At 40.1% G+C, this 20,130-nt stretch overlaps 1 protein-coding gene across 2 annotated transcripts in view; it reads left to right on the top strand.

The window, feature by feature from the left end:
- AKR1D1 (aldo-keto reductase family 1 member D1) overlaps nt 1-20,130 on the top strand; it is a 76,028-nt gene that overhangs the window by 31,553 nt on the left and 24,345 nt on the right. Inside the window, exon 9 of one of the 2 annotated variants that reach the window (XM_084896788.1) lies at nt 858-1,160. The exons of the other annotated variant lie outside the window; for it this stretch is intronic. Coding sequence (XP_084752914.1) covers nt 858-900 — 43 coding nt within the window. The 3' untranslated portion in view covers nt 901-1,160. Of the gene's footprint in view, nt 1-857; nt 1,161-20,130 lie in introns of those variants that run through there. 2 annotated transcript variants of the gene reach the window in all.

The raw sequence follows: 20,130 nt of genomic DNA, 5'->3' as shown, positions 1-20,130 counted from the left end.
TTTTTATCCAGTTAATCCTTGACTAGATTTCACAGCCTTTTTCTCTTTTAATTTATGTTTTATTTTAATTTTTAATTAAATCTTTATTGTTAAAAATATTATATATGTCCCCTATCTTCCCCATTAACTCCTTCCAGCCTGCCCTCAGGCCCCATCCCGAGCCATCACTATTCTATTGTCTGTGTCCATGTACTAGTATATTTTAATTGAAAGCTCATAGTACTTGTAGAGAACTGAGTCTTAGATGTGCTCTAGCACAGGCAACACACACACACACACACACACACACACACACACACACGTGCTCACTCATACTCCAATCCTTTTACACCATTGCTATTTAAGAGGTAGGTTCATCATCCTCACTGTCATCATAATAGCAGAAACTTCCTTTGCTGGTCATCACCTTCTAGATCTCAAACTATCAACTCTCAGGAGGCCTAACTGGAAGGGCGAGGAAGCACTGTTCAGAGAAGAGGGTGACCTTGACTGGTGACACAGCTGGGGAAAGAAGTCCCATGTCGCTCACTGACACAGGAGAAGCCTCTATCAGGACAGCAGGAGGGAGGCAGGAGTTGGAAAGAGGCAGGCTTCCCTCACCTCCTGTGTTTTTGTTCTGAGCAAAATGTTGGTGTAGAGGCAGCCAGCCCCCTCCATGCCCAAACACACACTGAAACCCAGGTGCTCTCCAGGGCTCCAGTAAAAGTGCTGGCTTAATGGAAAGTGGGAGGAGGCGGGTAAGAAACCTAAGGAATGATTCAGAGAGAGAGGGAGTGGTCGGTGAAATTGTCAGAAGATGCTAGTAACACATACAGCTGTGTGACTTTGGAATGAAAGGTTTTCCCTTGTTTTGGCAGGTGGTCTGATCATCCCGAATACCCATTCCATGAAGAATACTGACTTCAGAGAGCTCTGCACTTATTTTTCCCTGTGTGTGTGTACCACGGCCTTTGGCTGGTTGCTTCCTCCACATGAGGAAGTGAAAAGGGTTTTACAATCCTCAGATGAAGTGGTGATGGGCTTAACTTCTGTATAAGAGAAGTGACTTTGACTTAGCTATGTTGAAGGGGGGAAAAAGTTTACATCTATTGAAATAATAGTTTGGAATTAAATAATTAAATTGTCAGCAAAACCATAATGATTTGGTGATTGTGTGTCTCCATCATTTTTTATTCATTTTACCTAGCTTTAGGGATGGATAACTGCTAGTTTTCTCTTGCACACTTTAAAGGGCCTGTTGATCCACTCTTACTGCCTATCACTCCTGCTCCCATGTATCATATAACCAGCATTATGCAAAATGGCTTGAGACTATCAACATACACAAATAAAACCCTGTATTGTAAGACAGTCCAAAGATAACTATTTTAAAAGAAGACTTTCAAAAATGTACTGAAAAAAGCTTTATAAAATTTTTAAAGTGTTACTGGGATAATTGTGTCAATTTCAATGGAGCAAGTTTCAAAGATTACTGGTAATTTTACTCTAAGTCTTAGCTCTCAGCACCTCACAATGTGACCTTATTTCAAATTAAGGTCACTGCAGATGATGAGGTTATTAGGGTAGACCCTAATCCAATATGACTGGTATCCTTATTAAAAGGGGAGATTTGGGCACAGATGCTCAAACAGGAAGAATTTGCAGATAAAGGTAGAGATCTGGATGATGATTTTACAATAAAGGAACCCCAGAAATTTATAGCAACCTACCAGAAACTCAGTAAAAGGCATGGACCAGATTCTCCCTCAGAGCCCTTAGAAAGAATCAACTCTGACAAACATCTGCCCTCCAGAACTGTGAGATAATAATTTTTATTATGTATGGTTCAGTTGACCATCATCCTGTGCACCAAAAGATTGCCAGTTTGATTCCTGGTCAGGACACATGGTCAGGTTGTGGGCTCAATCCCCAGTCGGGGTGAGTGCAAGAGGCAACCAATCAATGCTCTCTTTCACTTTTATGTAACTCTCTCGCTCCCCATTTCTCTCTAAAAAATCAATAAAACATATTTTAAATAAATAAATTTCTGTTGTGTATGCCTCCAAATCTGTGGCACTTTATTACAGCAGCCCTAGCAAACTAACACCATTCCTCTGTCAAGATTTCCAGCCTCTCCAACTGAAGTCAGTGATAAAAATCACCTGACTTACTCAAAGCACTGCTGACCAATACTTTTGACCCTCCTGGGGACTTTTGTAATCCCAGAGATGTTTATTAACCCAAAGCAAATTCCAGTCTAATCAGAGGCCTCTGATGTGCAGTGGAGTAAGGTATGTCAATAGTGACATTAGCTGCCTGGAAAAGAAGAGGCCAAAAGCATATGGTGCTCATTGATCCACAAGAACACAAGGACATGAGCAGCAAGGCCTTCCAGCTGCAGTCCACAGAATGTTTCTTGATTTGCCTACTCCTGGCTATTCTCCTAGGGGACCTCTTGGGCACTATCTTCCATAGGCAATGACACTGAGGACAGTGGAAGAGGCCATGAGAGGGACACAAACAATGATCCCATGCCTGCAGCCTTCAACACTTTGAGATGTGCACACTTTATGACCACAGTGCTGGGAATTAATAAAGGGTGAGCAAAGTCACTTCTCAGGCTCGGTATTTCTCTGGAACTCCCTAGCAATTTCAGGCTTCTGCTGGTGCTTCCACTTCTGATAGTTGTAGGTTAGTAACTACATCTGGGTGCCTTGTGGAGCTCTGGTCCTTGAACTCTCCCTGGATCTGAACTGTAGACTTCACATTTCTACCTCCATGTAGAAATCCCCAAATTCTCACTTCTCTTGATTGAGGCATTGGGTTGGGAGGAATAGATAATCACTTTTATTATAATCTCCTCATGGGCCCTTGGGTTTTAATCAGTTTGAGAGCTGAGACGCAGAGTATGGTGGCAGGGAATAGCAAATACATGAACCTATGTAGGCAAATCTTCATTCAAGGCTATGTGGGATTGTTAGGAGCATGTGTGCATGGTCAGGAAGAAATAAAGTTGCCAGAAGACTGGGGGCTGGGTGGACCTCCCTTTAAGACTCGCTGGGCCACACAGAGGTCAGGGAGGAACAGCCTTTCCAGGAACACACAGAAATAATTGCACATATTTTTTTTTTAACTGTGTTGCTAATTAATAATGCTCTGCAGAGCATTTTTTTTGTATTAATATTTATATATAAGACTATTCTGTAGTTTTCTTCATTATCAAATTGTGCTCATTCCATTATTAAAATGAGAGAGTAAGATTCTCTTTCACTCTCTCCACTCTAGAACAGCTCCTTTTTAAAAGACTTAAAGTGCCCAGCCAAAACCGGTTTGGCTCAGTGGATAGAGCGTCGGCTTGGGGACTGAAGGGTTCCGGGTTCGATTCCGGTCAAGGGCATGTACCTTGGTTGCAGGCATATCCCCAGTAGGGGGTGTGCAAGAGGCAGCTGATCGATGACTCTCTCTCATCGATGTTTCTAACTCTGTATCTCTCTCCCTTTCTCTCTGTACAAAATCAATAAAATATATTTAAAAACAAAAACCAAAAAAACAAAAGCTAAAAGACTTAAAGCGCCCAGCTGGAGTAGCTCAGTGCTGGAGCATCAACCTACGAATCAGGAGGTGAGGTTTCCATTCCTACTCAGGGCACATGCCTGGGTTGTGGGCTTGAGGAGGCCGTCAATCAATGATTCTCTCTCATCATTGATGTGTCTATCTCGTTTTCCCTCTCCCTTCCTCTCTGCAATCAATAAAAATATATTTAAAAACAAAAACATTGTGCTTTGGAGCTACTCCCAAAAAACCATATATTGTGTAATCCCATTTATAGAAAATATCCAGAATTGGCAAATTCACAAAGACAGAAAGCACATTGGTGGTTGGGAGATTGGGGAAAATGGGGAGTGAATCCGAATGGATTTTCTTTTGGGGTGATTAAAATTATTGGTACTTCTACCTGGATCTGAAGGGAGGCTAAATTTCCTGAAATTCCTTCAATTGATTTGTCTACAGACACTATGTCAATTCTTTTCATAAAGGTATTTGACTAAGGGCCTGATGTTATCAAGTCTGGTGATTCTCAGATTTGTTTTTAGCACCAGAACTCACTTGGCAAAAAAATTGCATTTGGGACCCCAATATATAAGATAAATATCAATTGACATAATGCAGTTTACAGATTCAAATTTATAACATTTACTTATTACAAAGTCAATTATTAGGACAATGAAGCTGTCTTGATGAACACCAAAATTAAAAATACTCAATACAGTGTGGGCTAAAAGTAGGTTTACAGTTATTTGTATGAAAAATAATGAAACAATTATTAAATAACTAGAGGCCCAGTGCACAAAATTCATGCATGGGGGGGGGGGGTTGGGAGGGTTGAGGGTTGTCCCTCAGCCCAGCCTGCACCCTCTCCAATCTGGGATCCCTCTCACAATCCAGGATTGCTGGCTCCCAAACCGCTTCTGCCTGCCAGCCTTATAACCTCCTAACCACTCCCATGCCAGCCTGATTGATGTCTAACTGCTTCCCTGCCAGCCTGTTTGTCCCCAACTTCCCTCCTCTGCAGGCCTAGTCACCCCTAATTGCCCTCCCCCGCAGACTTGATCGCCCCCAACTGCCCTCCCCTGCTGGCCATCTTGTGGTGGCCATCTTGTGTCCACATGGGGACAGCCATCTTGTGTGTTGGATTGATGGTCAATCTGCATATTACTATTTTTATTAGATAGGATAGAGGCCTGGTGAATGGGCGGGGGCTGGCTGGTTTGCCCTAAAGGGTGTCTCGATCAGGGTGGGGGTTTTCTTGGGGCATGGAGTGGCCTGGGTGAGGGGCCTGTGGTGGTTTGCAGGCCAGCCACACACCCCAGCAACCCAAGCAGAAGCCCTGGTATCTGGAATTGATTTACCTTCTACAATTGAAGCTTTGTAGCCTGGAGCAGAGCCAAGATTTCTGCTTCTTCCCTGGTGGCAGGGGATTTATTTACCTTCTATAGTTGAAATTTTATAGCCTTAAGAGGAGGCCTGGGCTGGCCAGGGTGTGCGGAAAGCTTTGTTTCCTCCATTGCCAGGTAAACCTAAGCTTCCCTCCTGCTTTCTCTGTGGCCATAGCCATCTTGGTTGGGCTAATTTGCATACTCACTCTGATTGGCTGGTGGGTGTGGCTTGTGGGTACGGCTTGTGGGTGTAGCAGAGTGATAGTTAATTTGAATATTACTCTTTTATTAGATAGGATAATGCAAGAATAAACTGTTTTGTGTACTCACAACTATAAACCTATTTTGCCCCATCCTGTATTATAGAAATCTCTAGATCAGATTTATTTTTAATTGTACAATATTAAAAATTCTGACACAATACTGGAATAGTTGTCAAGAGTAACAATTACTTTCATATAATTTAACAAGCTTATCTATTTAATGTGGATAATTATTTTCTCAGCACTGTGAAAAATGACAGCAAAATAACATATACCACAATTTTGAATGCCAAAATCATTAGTATAAAATCAGTCATCACTTTTTTAATATCTCAAAACTGGAGAAAATGATAACATGAAGTGTTTATTTCAAAGTTGAATTATTAGCAATATCTAAACTTCATTGGTATCTTCACCATAAATATAAAAATCAAATATGGAGTCCCCAAAAATACAGTAAGGGCTAAAATTTTTATGATATCAAATATTATATGCTGAATATTTACTTACTTCTGCATAATGACAACAACCAAATGACTATGAACATCCTCAAGGATCCTAAGGCAAGGATCCCAGAACCTGTAACTTCCATTGTGGAACAATATAAAAATATTATAGATTTGTAATACATATTTAAATGTGGACACAATTCAATATTAAAATAAAGTCATACTGCTGTTACTTGTCATATAGTACTTTTAGAGGGAGATAAAAAGTACTAAAGATTCTGGATACCTGAGCATTGGTATAAGATTCTGAATCACTGTACCCAACATTTTGAGTTTATTGCTATTGTAATATTGCATAACCTAACATATTTGGGTAGCAAATTTGACCTGAAAACAGGATAAAGAATGACATTTGAGAATGAATGCTCATATGGCAGTATTTCTAAGGAGAAAAATAATAATTTTTTAAAGGGGAGAAGAGTGTCTGTTTCCTTTCCTTTCCCCAGTGAATAAGGCTTATTTCTATCATAATCTTTCTGTCACCAGATAAAATATCGGGTCTAGTAATAATTAATGTCGTTTTTAAACATTCGTTTAAAATCTTGCTTGGCATTGACTTGTATTGGCATAACCTTCAAACACGTGGTATCTACAGAACGTGTGAAGTGCAATTAACAAGTTTTGCTTGAAAAAGTTTGTGTTTGGTTTGGTTTTTGTTGCAAAACTAGGGCTAAGAAGATGGCGGATGAAGAGCATATTCGGCACTGCATGCTTTACGAGTTCCAATTAGGAAGAAAAGCAAGTGAGGCTGCAAAAAACATCTGTAGTGCTCTTGGTCAAGATGCAGTTAGCGCCAGAAAATGCCAGCGTTGGTTTGAGAAATTTCGCGAGGGAAATTTTTCGTCAGATGACAAGAGTGGTCGAGGCCGTGTGTCCAATTTTGATCAAGAAGCTCTTCAAGCTCTTTTGGTACAAAATCCTCAAATTACCCAACAAGAGCTTGCGACAACTTTAAATTGTTCACAAAAAACAATTTCCAATCAATTGCGTGCACTTGGCAAAGTCCAAAAGTTTGGAAAATGGGTTCCTTATGAGTTGACCGACAACAACCGTAATCAAAAAGTCACAATTTGCAGTTCGCTCCTCTCTCGTCAAAACCGTTAGCCGTTTTTAGAGCAAATTGTTACCGGAGATGAAAAATGGGTGCTGTATGTTAATTTGAAAAGGCGGCCTCAATGGTTGGACAAAAATGAGGCTCCGCAGCCCACGCCAAAACCTGACTTGCATGCGAAAAAAGTGATGTTGTGTGTTTGGTGGAATTTTAAAGGAATTCTTCATTATGAACTTTTACCATCTAACCAAACCATTACAAGTGCAGTGTATAGTGCCCAATTGGAAAGGTTAGCCCAAGCTTTAAGAGAAAAAGAACCCGTGCTGATTAATCGGAAGGGCGTAATTCTTCACCATGATAACGCACGACCGCATACTGCAAGAATCACTGCTGAAAAACTGCCCCAGTTGGAATGGGAAGTTCTCCCTCAACCTGCATATTCTCCTGATATTGCCCCTTCCGATTACCATTTGTTTTGTTCTTTGCAAAACTTTCTTCTTGGAAAAAAATTTAATAATGAAGAATGCCTCAAAAATGCATTGATCGAATTTTTTGCATCAAAATCACAAGAATTTTACAACAGAGGGATTAAAATGCTTCCTGAGCGTTGGGCACAAGTAGTAGAAAACAACGGCAACTATATTGTTGATTAAATTTTGTTGTATTGTTTAAATAAATTCGATTTAAAAAAGTATTAGAAAACGACATTAAGTATTACTAGACCTAATAGTACAAATACTGCCTCACACCTAAGGCCAGTACTGTTCCCCTGAGGAACTATGAAGCATCAATCAGACCTTCAAACCTCAGAGGGAAGGTGTGTGTATGGGGGGTATGGTGGTAAAAGGGAGTAAGAGGACTTGCATGCATGCATATAAGCCTAATCAATGGACAGAGAGGAGTGAGGGCATGAGTGGGGGGTGGGGAGGCAATGGGTTGATAAGGACACATATGAAATACCTTAATCAATAAAGAAAAAAAATGCCAAAAACAAACAACAACAAAAACTCCATCTCCAAACTAGGACACCACAGACCTGCTTTTTCAGGCTGAGAACACCAGGTCGCATATGGGAGTTGAATCAGAGCCTTGGTAACCATGGCAACCAGCCACCATTCCCTTCAGCAGCTGCCATCTTTTATCTAAAGCAGTGCTCTGTGTACAGTGTGAGTTTTCCTTTGAAATGGTGTACTTGTCATTCTTCACAGAGTCAGGGGCTCTACTTCTGGGGAGGGAATTCCAGTGCCAGAAATAAGTAATAATTTGGGTTAGTTGCATTAATTTTGTTGTCCATCAATGACCATGGCTGCACAAAGCAGTCTCTTTGCCCTGATGTTTGAGAAGGCCACACCTTCCACAGCAGGCTTTCTCCAGGGAGGCTAGACTGCTTTGAAGGGAAATGCATGATGGAGTGAGGGACTGCTCTCTGGATAAAGGTTCAGAACAAATGTAAATGCCCAAGTCAATGCTTGAATTACTTGTATTGTAGATACAATGATCTTAACAGCTGCCTGGACCTGAGAGATGTCTGCTGTAACTGTCACTGATCTATGGACAGAAGATGTCTGTTCACCAACCTAAGAATGTATTTGACATAAATAATATCTCCTCACAAAATCTGTTTTCTGTTTCCCATGCAATAATAAGCCAAATATTTATAAACTGGGAAGTATCCCTTTCCTTTTCTGAGTCAAAAGCAATGAGATTTCTAATTGTCAGGCACTGCCTCTTGTTATTGGCAGTACATTACAAACTGAGCTGCCAAAAGCCATTCTCTTTGCCATTGGGAAGAGAGCTGAAATGAGTAGTGATATCCAAATGTCTTCCTAAATTCAAAAAAGGTTCTGTTCTGAACAAGGACTCATTTATAAACACATCTATTTTAGTACATGTTATTTATGACTATTTGTAAGAGGGGCCACATCTTAAATATGCATTCTTTAGATGAACTATCCTTTTCACAAAATAAAACTCTGTTAAAATGCATTATTTTATTTCACATGAAAAGTAAAGAATTCACATTGTATATGCAATGTAAAAGTCATGAAGGATGGACAAGAAAAACCTCTACAGAGAAAATGAGTAAAAAGAAATATAAGAAATATTATCAGTTGTGAGACTTTAATCATTTTTTCTTCTTTCCACAATGTGTTTTCTACTTTTTAATCACAAGAATTTATTACTATATCATAAACTTAAGAAAATGTTAAAATACTATGTTTTATAATGCATTTTAATTTCATTAAATCAACCTCATTGTTGTTTTTTAAATATATTTTATTGATTTTTTACAGAAAGGAAGGGAGAGGGATAGAGAGTTAGAAACATTGATGGGAGAGAAACATCAATCAGCTGCCTCTTGCACACCCCCTACTGGGGATGTGCCCGCAACCAAGATACATGCCCTTGACCAGAACTGAACCTGGGACCTTTCAGTCCACAGGCTGATGCTTTATCCACTGAGCCAAACCACTTAGGGCAACCTCATTGTTTTTCAATTAGCATGTTACAAATGTAAAAATTTTTAACATTTTATTTTAAAAAATTATTTGAAATAAACTCAAATAAAATTATTTTAATTCATTTTATTTGTTTAAGAAATTTTAATGTTTGCTATAATAAAAAAGACTTACAAAATCTAAAAATAAGAAACTATGCTTAAAATTATTCTTATCTAGTAATCTCTGCAAATTAAAGTATTATGTAAGGTATCAGAAGAGGGGAGTTAGTACATTTGATTACAGGTCAAACTCAGTTTACTATTCTTTTATGAAAATATCTACTGACAAGAGAGATGACATATATATGTATTTTGAAAGCTGCTTATTTGAGAAAATTAGTCGTGGAGTTTTCGCACATTTACTGGTTTCATATTATGGCATGTTTTTCCATCTGCTTTAAAAAGAAAAAGAAGAAGAAAGGTTTTGATAAAACTGAACTAAGAGAGGTAAGCAGTACTAGATCAAGAGACACCACTATACGATGTAGACTAATAATTTGGCTCCACTTCATAAATATTTGTCCAATGTTTATTTAAAGGAGCCAGTGTCACAGAGTGGAGGAAGTATGGAGGAGGGTCACTGAGAAAATGCTCAGCTTAAGCAATGCCATTGCAGCAACTGCAACTTGCATGCCCCATTCAACACAGGGGAACTCTGTGGGGTGCTAACAATTACAATCTAGAAACAAACTTAAGAATATGGAAATGGATACAAATCATGTCACTAAATGAGGGGAAATGAAGATATTGAGATAAATGACAAATAGATATACCCTCTAAGTAAAAATTAAGAAGCATTGTCTCTGTTATAATTTAATTAGTGCAAAGAAGCAATTATTTTCTGATTTTTTTAGATGTTGCCAATATTTTCTCCTTGATTGTTGTTTTTTAATAACGTTTTTCTGATATCTTTTCTCACACTGCAGTGTTTATGAAAGCCTAGGGAGAGGGCTATTCTTTGAAAACCTAATAAAAATCTGTAAACTTCTTCCCATCTTGGCAAATTGAGAGATGGCAGAGCCACTGTGAACAGCAGGAATTGCCACGGGTCGGCACAGCTGCAGGCACAGACAGGCCACTGGCCCTGCTCCACACTGCTGTTTGCAGAAGAGCCTGAACTACCCACTTTGGGTGCCATGGTCACATTCTAAGTCCATGGTCGCACTGATGTGCCACTAACCAAGCCTGCTGACACACTGCCGCTTCTTTTAAAACATTAGAGGACATTTCATTTTCTCAGTCTACTGGCTGACTAGTTGTTCAAAAATAATATTTTATTACCCTCCCATCCCACCTTACAACTTATATGGAAATAAACTCCAGATGGACTAAAAATATAAGTATAAAATGAAATAAAGCCCCCTCCCCACACTAGAAAATAAGGATAATGTAATTTTATCATTTTACTGTGAGCGAGGTCTACTCATAATATAAAAGGCAGAAAACATATGGGAAAACCTAGATTTATATATAGATAGATATTCTAGATGTGTATGTATGTGTTGCTGTAAGAAATGTCCAAACCTGAAGAACACATATATGAGTTTATGTGATCCCAACTGACAATTGCCAGGAAGCAAAATCTCAACAGATTGAGAAAACGTTTTGGAGGACGGCAGTCTTACATGTTATTTTACACATTAGAATCAAAGGAGGAGATGTAAAGAGGGTTACATGAAATCCATTAGTGGTAGATTAAGGAGGAGGGAGAAAGCAAAGCTGGGAAGTCTGTAGGTTTGAATAAGGAGTGAAACGGAGAGACACAACTTCTTTTACATTGGTGGATACTGGGTAGCTAATAATTAACATTTACAACACATAGGGATGGTATGTAGGAAACAAGATAACAATGAGAGTTTCTGTAGTCTCATAAGATTGGTTTTTGTCAAGGAAGTTACAGACCTAGGTTGTGATTATCCACCAAAATATGCTTAGTTAGGAATTTCTATGTTCACAGCGTCCTGTATGGTTTTGGTCTCTGAATTAGTAGGACCATCATGCTGCGCTTCCCTGAACTTCTCAGGTTGAGTGTGGCCCCTTTTTATCCACTATGTACATATATATACACATGTAGCCACACAGAATATATAATTTATATAAATGGGACAGAAGGGAACCAAGATTTTCTATTGTACTTTAAAGCTGCTGTTTTGGGACATTGATTTCAACTGCTTATTAAGAAAGAAGAGCCGAAACCGGTTTGGCTCAGTGGTAGAGCGTCGGTCTGTGGACTGAAAGGTCCCGGGTTCGATTCCGGTCAAGGGCATGTACCTTGGTTGCGGGCACATCCCCGGGGGGGGGGGGGGGAGGGATTGTGCCCGCAACCAAGAGGCAGCTGATCGATGTTTCTAGCTCTCTATTCCTCTCTCTCTCTTCCTCTCTGTAAAAAATCAATAAAATATATATATTTTTAAAAAGAATATTAAGAAAGAAGAGACTCGGGAAGAACCTTTAACCCTCCCTGCTTATTCTGGAAGATTCTTGAATTAGGAATCTTCACCCAGTATTACGCAGCCCCCGCCCCCCGCCCCCCCCACCGCCCCATCCTCCTCCCTCAGGATAATCCCTATGTCCCTTGTTTCTCGGTTGCCTAGAAAGAACTTTGCTGCTTAATTTATTCTGCTCTTCCTCAACTTCTGCAAATTGCCCATCCTCACTTACAGCCTCTCCACACTCTCTCCCTCATCCCCTGCTTTCTCTCCATTGCCCATAATGTCTTACATACCCAATGTTGCTTCACTGTCTTTGGAATATTCATGTTGATGACAATTCCCTATGCACATGTATTACAATTTTTATTTTCTCCTGTTAATCTGTCTCTGAATTTTGATTATTAGCCCAGTTAAAGGAACTTAAAAGGTCTGAGGAAAACTATTGATATTAGTTTTTCTTAGCCGCCCTCCCCCCAACCCCCCACCAACAAAATTAAAATATTACACATGCTATGGCTAACCTGAATCATTTTTTGTGAAGTTTCTTTTCATTGCTTTCCCCCCGTGCTCTCATTTCATACAAAGTACAGTGGGCAGTTAGACAAACATGAGCAGAGCAAGGACAACAGGCCAGGTACAGAAGGTCACCAGGGTGGAAAGCCTTGGGCCCCAGGGTGACCTCTCCTCCCCTAGCATATCCCTCCCTGGTCATGTAGTTTAGAACCCTGACCTTTCTTTTCTCTGCTTATGTGGTTCAGACCTTTCCCAAGCCTTGTTTTCCTTTGGCATTTTGCTAGTTATGTGAGTTAGACCCTCCTGGCCTTTAGAGGAAAGACCAAAACAAGGAAGTCAGAGATTAGCCTTTAGGCGTTAAACTCCCAGTACAATTAAGTTCATCAAGTACCGTGTTTCCCTGAAAATAAGACCTACTTACAGGTTTCCTTCTGAGTGAAATATAAGGCATCCCCCTGAAAATAAGGCCCCCCCCTTAGGCTAAACATGAGAGATTTGATCCACTGATTCTGAAAGAAATGGAGTCACAAGAAATTCACCAGGAAATTCAGGAATTGGATTGTTATGATGATGTTCCAGAAGATGATGACATGATTGTCATTGAATAAATGAGTAAATTCTTGATACTGTAGGATTCACAGTTTGTCTGGTTTGTGTTGACAACTACTGTACTACCGTACCGTATACAGGTAATAAATTTCCTTTGTTTTCATTTAACAATAAATGTGTACCGTATTCTTCTTCATGGAAAAATAAGACATCCCCTGAAAATAAGACCTAGCGCATCTTTGGGAGCAAAAATTAATATAAGACACTGTCTTTTTTTTTTTAAATATATTTTATTGACTTTTTACAGAGAGGAAGGGAGAGAGATAGAGAGCTAGAAACGTCGGTGAGAGAGAAACACCGACCAGCTGCCTCTTGCACACCTCCTACCGGGGATGTGCCCTCAACCAGTGCACATGCCCCTGACCGGAATCGAACCTGGGACCTTTCAGTCCGCAGACCGACGCTCTACCAATGAGCCAGACTGGCTTTGGCAACACTGTCTTATTTTCAGGGAAACAGGATACATCTAGATCTCAGTTGTGTTTCAAAGCTGCAGGCTACTAAAAGCTACAAAACTGGACAAGTCATGGCTGACATCAGGACCAGCTGCATTGACGAATGACCCCCTGACCTGGCACTGACCAATCAATGGATACCACAAGGACACACCCGAAAGCTGATGAATATTCTACACACAGAGAATCCTTCCCTGAGGCCTCCAGATGAAACACCTCCAGACCCAGCACCCAGTGCATTCTTCCTCTCTAGAGTACTCCTGCTCGAATCTTAAAGTGTACTTTGCTTTCTTTCTCTTAAGCTTCAAGGACCCATCTTTTGCCTTTGTAACTTGTTTCCTAAGCCCACTCCTAGCTGTCTCATTTTTCCTACCTCTGTGACTTTCTAAATAAACCCTCTCTATAATTTGAGTCTTGTCTCTGAATCCTTCCCTTAGCCAGAACTCAAGATCTGAGATTGCTGAACCGAGGTCCAATCACAGGTAACAACTGGTACCGATTTTACCACCAACACAAGTTAAGTGTATTAATTAATAGCTTGGGATGTATCTTCCCACATTTTTCTTTATCATCATTTAACTCTATACAGACACGCATGCATCTAGGAAAAACTAGTCACTCTGTGTGTGTGTGTGTGTGTGTGTGTGTGTGTGTGTGTGCATGCACACACTTATTTTACTAAATTTTGCTATTTTCACTTAATAATTACTTTTTTTAATATATTTTCTTGATTTTTTTTTTTTTTTTTTTTTTTTTTTTACAGAGAGGAAGGGAGAGGGATAGAGAGTTAAAAACCTCGATAAGCTGCCTCCTGCACACTCCCTGATGGAGATGTGCCCGAAACCAAGGTACATGCCCTTGACTGGAATCGAAACTGGGACCCTTCAGTCCACAGGCTGACGCTCTATTCACTGAGCCAAACCAGTTAGGGCTTAATAATAACTTTTGAAAATCCCTCAAGACTTCCAATTGTGCAGCCTAAAAAAATATTAATAGTTTTCTCCCACTTTCTACATTCTTCTAGCTGGGCTAATAATCAAAGTAACAGAAGAAAATCAAAGTTTAATATATGTGCATGGGGAAATCACATAGACATGATATGCCCACGAATATCCCCAAGACAGTGAGGCTCCACTGGGTATGACATTTTGACAAAGGAGGAAAAGGAGGAAATGAAGTACAGGATTTCACAAGAGAGAATGGGTAATTTATAGGCAGCTGAAGAAGAGCGGGACACAGCTGGCAGGAGAATCCTCCTGAGTGACTCTGAAACAATGGGGTCCTTAGCCAGCAGGTACCACCTTGAAGCCCTCTAGTTTACATACTTAATTAAAGCTATGAGGTAGGTTTCTCTGAATCTCTTGAACAAGAAAGAAGGAAGGGTCCAAGGTTCTTTCTGAGTCTTGTTTCCTAATAAACAGCCCAAAATCAATATCCTAAAAAAGCAGTTTTAAGGTGGTAAAATTATGGTCCCTTTATTACTTTGTAATTAGTTAGTTATTAATAATAGGAAAGGGGCAAAAGGGATATCAGACATTATAGGCATGTCATTTGGGCAGTTTCACCTGGAAGCTGCAATTTATACTTCCCACGGAACCACTGGCCCATTCCGCACACAGCACTGGGGGAAGGAGTCCAACAAAGGGAAGATGGGTGCATGTGCAATAAAGTTGGGGTGACACAGGGAGGGTGCCTGTCAGTCAAATCTGGGAGCAGAGATAGTTGGCTGGAGGGGGGCAGGGCCATTGCAAACCTGTGAAAACTTGGGGGTACATAATCTCCCGAACAAAGAGGTTCTCTCACTCTTGGCTCACTCTTGGGTCTCTGGTTCCTTTGGGGTTGCTCCAGCCCACGTTCCCTCCATTGCTGCATGGCCCATGGCCATGAGAACTCCACATGGACTATGGACTGCAGCGGGGAACACAAGCTAAGCCAGCCTGATGCTGTAATAGAGGGTACAGACATGGGAAGGAAACTCTGGACACTGGCTCTTATTCTAGCTCTGCTTGAAGCTGACGCTACACTTCTTTGTGGGACAAGGGGGATTTGGGACCTTGGAAATTCAGGGATGTAAATCCGCAGAAATATAGCTTCCTACAATATCTCATCCTCCCATGAGACCCCAGAAATTCTTATTCCAGCCACACCCAGAATCCCACTTCCACTGATAACACCTTCACAAGAAAGCCAATGCATTCTTGTTAATGACTGACTGAAGAAGTATTGTTAAAAAAATAAACTGAGGCATACTAAAAATGTTAACAGTTTATCTGAACAAAAGTCAATTAACATCTGACAGCATCCAATCTGGCAGATAGAAAAGAGTTCTGAGGAGCTGTAGAATATGAAAGATTTTCCCAAGGCAGAAGGGAGCAGGAACATAGTTTTATTACACACACACACACACAAAGGGGGGACTGGATATGCAAGATTACTTTCTTTGGAGGGATGGCAGATGTCTAGTAGCCAGGTTACCTAAGTAGTGCTGATTCGAAATTCCTGGTTAACTGTTTTAAGGTTCTGTTTCTGGGAGAGCAGAAACTGTCATTATGTCTCAGCTTGGTGATATGGGACTGAGTATTGTAACTGAGCCAGTTTAGCAGAGACAGGGTTGAATCATATATGAGCCTTTATTCCAGTACTGCCGGCAACAAGGAGAGCAGCAGGTCATCCACAAACATTGCTCTGCCCCCCACCATAAGTCAGCTGCTTATATTTGGTAGAAGAACGAAGATTACAGTAAGAGGAAGTAGGCAAAAGGGATAAGAATGGGATGTGAAATGGACAGTTTATAGGTAATGCAGGCTGGGGATTTACAAAGGCCTGCAGGTATGCAAAGGGCTGGGGGATTTGAAAGCGCTGCGCCTATGGTTTCTGCAAGGAGGTTGTTAATTTCTCCATGATAATAGGCAGCTCCTGGATGTAGAAGATGGGCTGCATTTCATGGTGAGCTCCCAGGTCCCAATGCGACTCCCAGCCAGGTTAGAATGTGCAAAACAATCACAGTTAACAGCATGATTATTTCTTATAATAGCTGGTCCCCAATATTCTGTTTCTGCCCCTGACAGTATCAGTGGCTCCACTTAGGACCTGTTGTCTCGCATTTAACAGGATGAAGCACTTTTTATTACCCAAGTGATAAATATTTACTGTTTCCAGGATTTATTTCTAAAATTATCAATTATATGACATGGGATAATGTACTTTTCTTTTTGAAACTTTCCTGCAGGTGACCTCTCCCAAAAATGGAAGATTAGGCTCAGGTTGTTTAAAAGAAGTAGGGAAGGGGTGGGGCAGGAGTGGGACACAGAAAGGAGTAAGGAGCGGAAATGACAGGAAGGGCTGGAGAAGGACTAAAAGCTTTAAGGACATATGAGCCAAGCCACCATTTGCCTCAGACCAGTGTAGGGCCCTCACGTTAAGATGTAGTTAGCACTGCATCACAGAGAGGGTGGTGGAGGCCAGAGGAGGATGGAAAATACAATTTAAACTATTACTGAACCCAGGTTTGGCTGCCTGCCTCTTGAAAGCTAACACTCAAGAAATAGGGTCTACTGGAAGGAAACCAGCTTACTTCAGGAGCTGGAAGCTTGAGAAGATAGTGGACTCTCACCACAAAGACCATCTTAACATCTCAGTACAGGCAGGGGTTTTAGGATAGGGGAAGGGGAAGGCAGAAGGAGGGAAACCAGAAGGGCTTATGGGCTCTCATTAAAGGTACTATGTTGGAGTCTGCACAGTCTGCTCCGATAACCATCTCAAAGCTGGTCAAGTGATGAATCTATTTTTTCCTGGAAGGTGAGCAAATCTCCTAGAACGAAAATGCCTGCAGGCTGGAACCCGCATCCTTTGATATTAACTCCTAGAATCCTTTAAGCATACAGGCTATTCATCAGTAACTACATGAGAATTTACAAGTCATCATTTACAGAAACAATATTAAAAGAATGATTGCGTGGGTTACAAAACAAAATATCTTAACTACAAAGAACAGAAACTTAAGTGGCCTGCAAAATCTTGTTCATCTCTACAACATTGCCACCATGTGGCTGTAGAAGAACACTGTAGCTTGGACATCCAAAATGATAGGTTGATGATTTGAGAGAGGACGGAGAGAGAGAAACATCAATGATGAGAGAGAATCATTGATTGGCTACCTCCTGCATGCCCCCCACTGGGGATTGAGCCCAACTCTGGTATGTGCCCTGACTGGGAATCAAACTCTGATAACCTGGTTCATAGATCTAAGCTCAACCACTGACCCACACCAGCCTGACAATAGAGACTTTAACTTCCTTCCTGAATCAATCTGACAAACCAGACAAAATATATAAAAACAGTTTTTAAGGGACTAGATATTAGATAAGGGAAGTCAAAGATTCTTTTTTTTAAAAAATAGTATAAAATGCTAAGCCTCAGCCAGGTAACTCAGTTGCTTATAGCAACATCCCAATACATCAATACTGTGAGTTCAATCCCTGATCAGGGCACATACAAGAAGCAACCAATGAAAGCATAAGTAAATGGAACAACAAATTGATGTTTCTTTCTCCTCTTTCTCTCTTTCTCTTTCCCCCTTCTCTCTCTTTCTAAAATAATTAATAAATAAATAAATAAATAAATAAATAAATGAAAAATAGTATGAAATGCTATATTTCTCTTTTGAATAAAAAATAATTTCTTTATACATTAGAATGATATAAATTTTGTTACTTGCTAACCTGAATTTAAAAGTTATTTTTTACAAAAAAGTTATTTTTTTTCACTGCCACAAACCAGTGGAACTACAATGCCATCTACAAAATTAGCAATAATTTCCAAATATCTAATTAATATTCAAATGTTTGCAGTTTTTCAAACTACCTTTCATAGTTTCTTTTTTAAGTCAGGACCTAATCAACATTCATGTGTTCTATTTATTAGTCATGTGTTTTTAGTCTCATTTCTACTATCTTTCCCCCCCCCCCCCCCCCCATAGCATTGACTTTATGAAAAAACCAAGCCAGCCTACAGAATTGTTATCCAATGAAGTGGAGGGCCTTTTCCCCCACTGGGTGCTGGGGGTAGAGTCCTTACAATATCTTAAGAAAAAGAATTTTCTGAGACTCACATGACAGAATGAGTGATTTTTATTTGCGTGGAGCTGGGTTTCCAAAGTCCCATCTCTTAGTCTAGTCATAGAATAAGTGTAGCTGGGGTTTCAGTAGAGCCAGAAGCAAAAACCAGTGTTCAGTGTTTCTTTTCCATATTAGAGCCTGGTCCAGTTCAGTATCAGGCTAGTTGCAGTCCATTAGTCCACTGTGTGTGGGGTCCACATGGCCATCTGCCATGTGGGCAAACACAAGGGAAGCTCCACAAACCCGGAGTCACACAAGTTCCAAGAGCAGTAAGAGCACAAGAGAGTGAACTCCTTTGTTCAGGAGATTAAATATCCCAAATTTCATACCCTTGTAGTAGCCAAGCCCATTCTGGACAATGACCTTTGTTCTCAAGTGTGCCTAACAGTAAGCACCTTCCCTATATCACCCCAACTTACTGGGCATGTATCTATCTCCCTTTTATTGGACCCCTAGGGAGTATAAAGTTGTAGCTTCCTGGTGAAGTTGCCCAAATGACATACCTATAATATCTGACCTTGCCTTAGTTCCTTTTTTGTTATTTTGTTATTGTTGTTGTTAATTTTCACTGGAGGATATTTTTTCCATTGACTTTAGAGAGAGTGGAAGGGAAAAGGGAGAGAGGAAAGAGAAACACCGATGTGAAAAAGCCACATTAATTGGCTGCCCCCTGCATGTGCCTCAACCAGGGCAGAGAACCTGCAACTCAAGTATGTGCCCTTGATCAAAATCAAAACACAGCCCTTTAGGTTCACAGGCTGACACTCTAACCACTAACCAGGGTCCTTTTCTGTTATTAATAACTAGTTCATTACAACAGTATCAGAATCACCCATTATATTAATATATATATATATATATATATATATATATATATATATATATATATCCATCCATCCATCCCCCATGGTACTTTAACAACCTGTAAACTGGAAGGTGGGTCAAAAGATTTGGTTAGATTCAAGTTAAACATATTGGACCAGAGAGCCCAAAAAAAGTGATCACTGCCCGACTAGTATGGCTCAATGGTCGAACATCATCCCATGAACTAAGAGGTCATGATTCTATTCCTGATCAGTGTACATACCTTGGTTGCAGGCTTGATCCCCAGCAAGAGGCAGCCAAATAATGGAGGTATAGAATAAGTGGGAGGTCCCTGGTGCCCCTTCCCTGAGGCAGTTGGTCAATGACTATCTCTCACCATTGATATTTCTATCTCCCCCTCTCTCTTCCTCTCTAGGAAATAAGTAAAAACATTAAAAAAAAAAAAAAAAGAAAAGAAAAAGAAAGGATACACTAGACAGAATTGAAAGTAGACTGGATAAAGTCCATGATCAAATCAGTGATTTGAAAGACAAGGTAGAAATAAATGCACAATTAGAGCAACAAATAGAAAAAAAGAATTAAAAAACAGATCAGTTTATGAGAACTTTGGAACAACAGAAAATGTAATAAGTTTCATTTTATAGGGATACCAGAAGGAGAATAATGTGAAAAAGTAACAGAGAACCTGTTTGAAGAAATAATGACAGAAAACTTCCCCAAGCTGGTGAAGGAAAAAGTCACACAAGTTTAGGAAGTACAGATAGTCACAATCAAGATGAACCCAAAGAAGCCCACACCTAGACACATCATAATTAAAATGGCAAACATTAAAGACAAAGAAAGAATCTTAAAGACTGCAAGAGAGAGACAGAAAGTTACCTACAAGGGAGTTCCCATCAGATTGTCAGATGATTTCTCAATAGAAATAATTCAGGCCAGA

Source organism: Pipistrellus hanaki, assembly GCF_964339955.1.
Source record: "Pipistrellus hanaki genome assembly, chromosome: 10".
NCBI classification, from domain to species: domain Eukaryota; kingdom Metazoa; phylum Chordata; class Mammalia; order Chiroptera; family Vespertilionidae; genus Pipistrellus; species Pipistrellus hanaki.
Note: the sequence above shows the minus strand (reverse complement) of the source record. Positions and strands in the feature narration are given on the sequence as shown.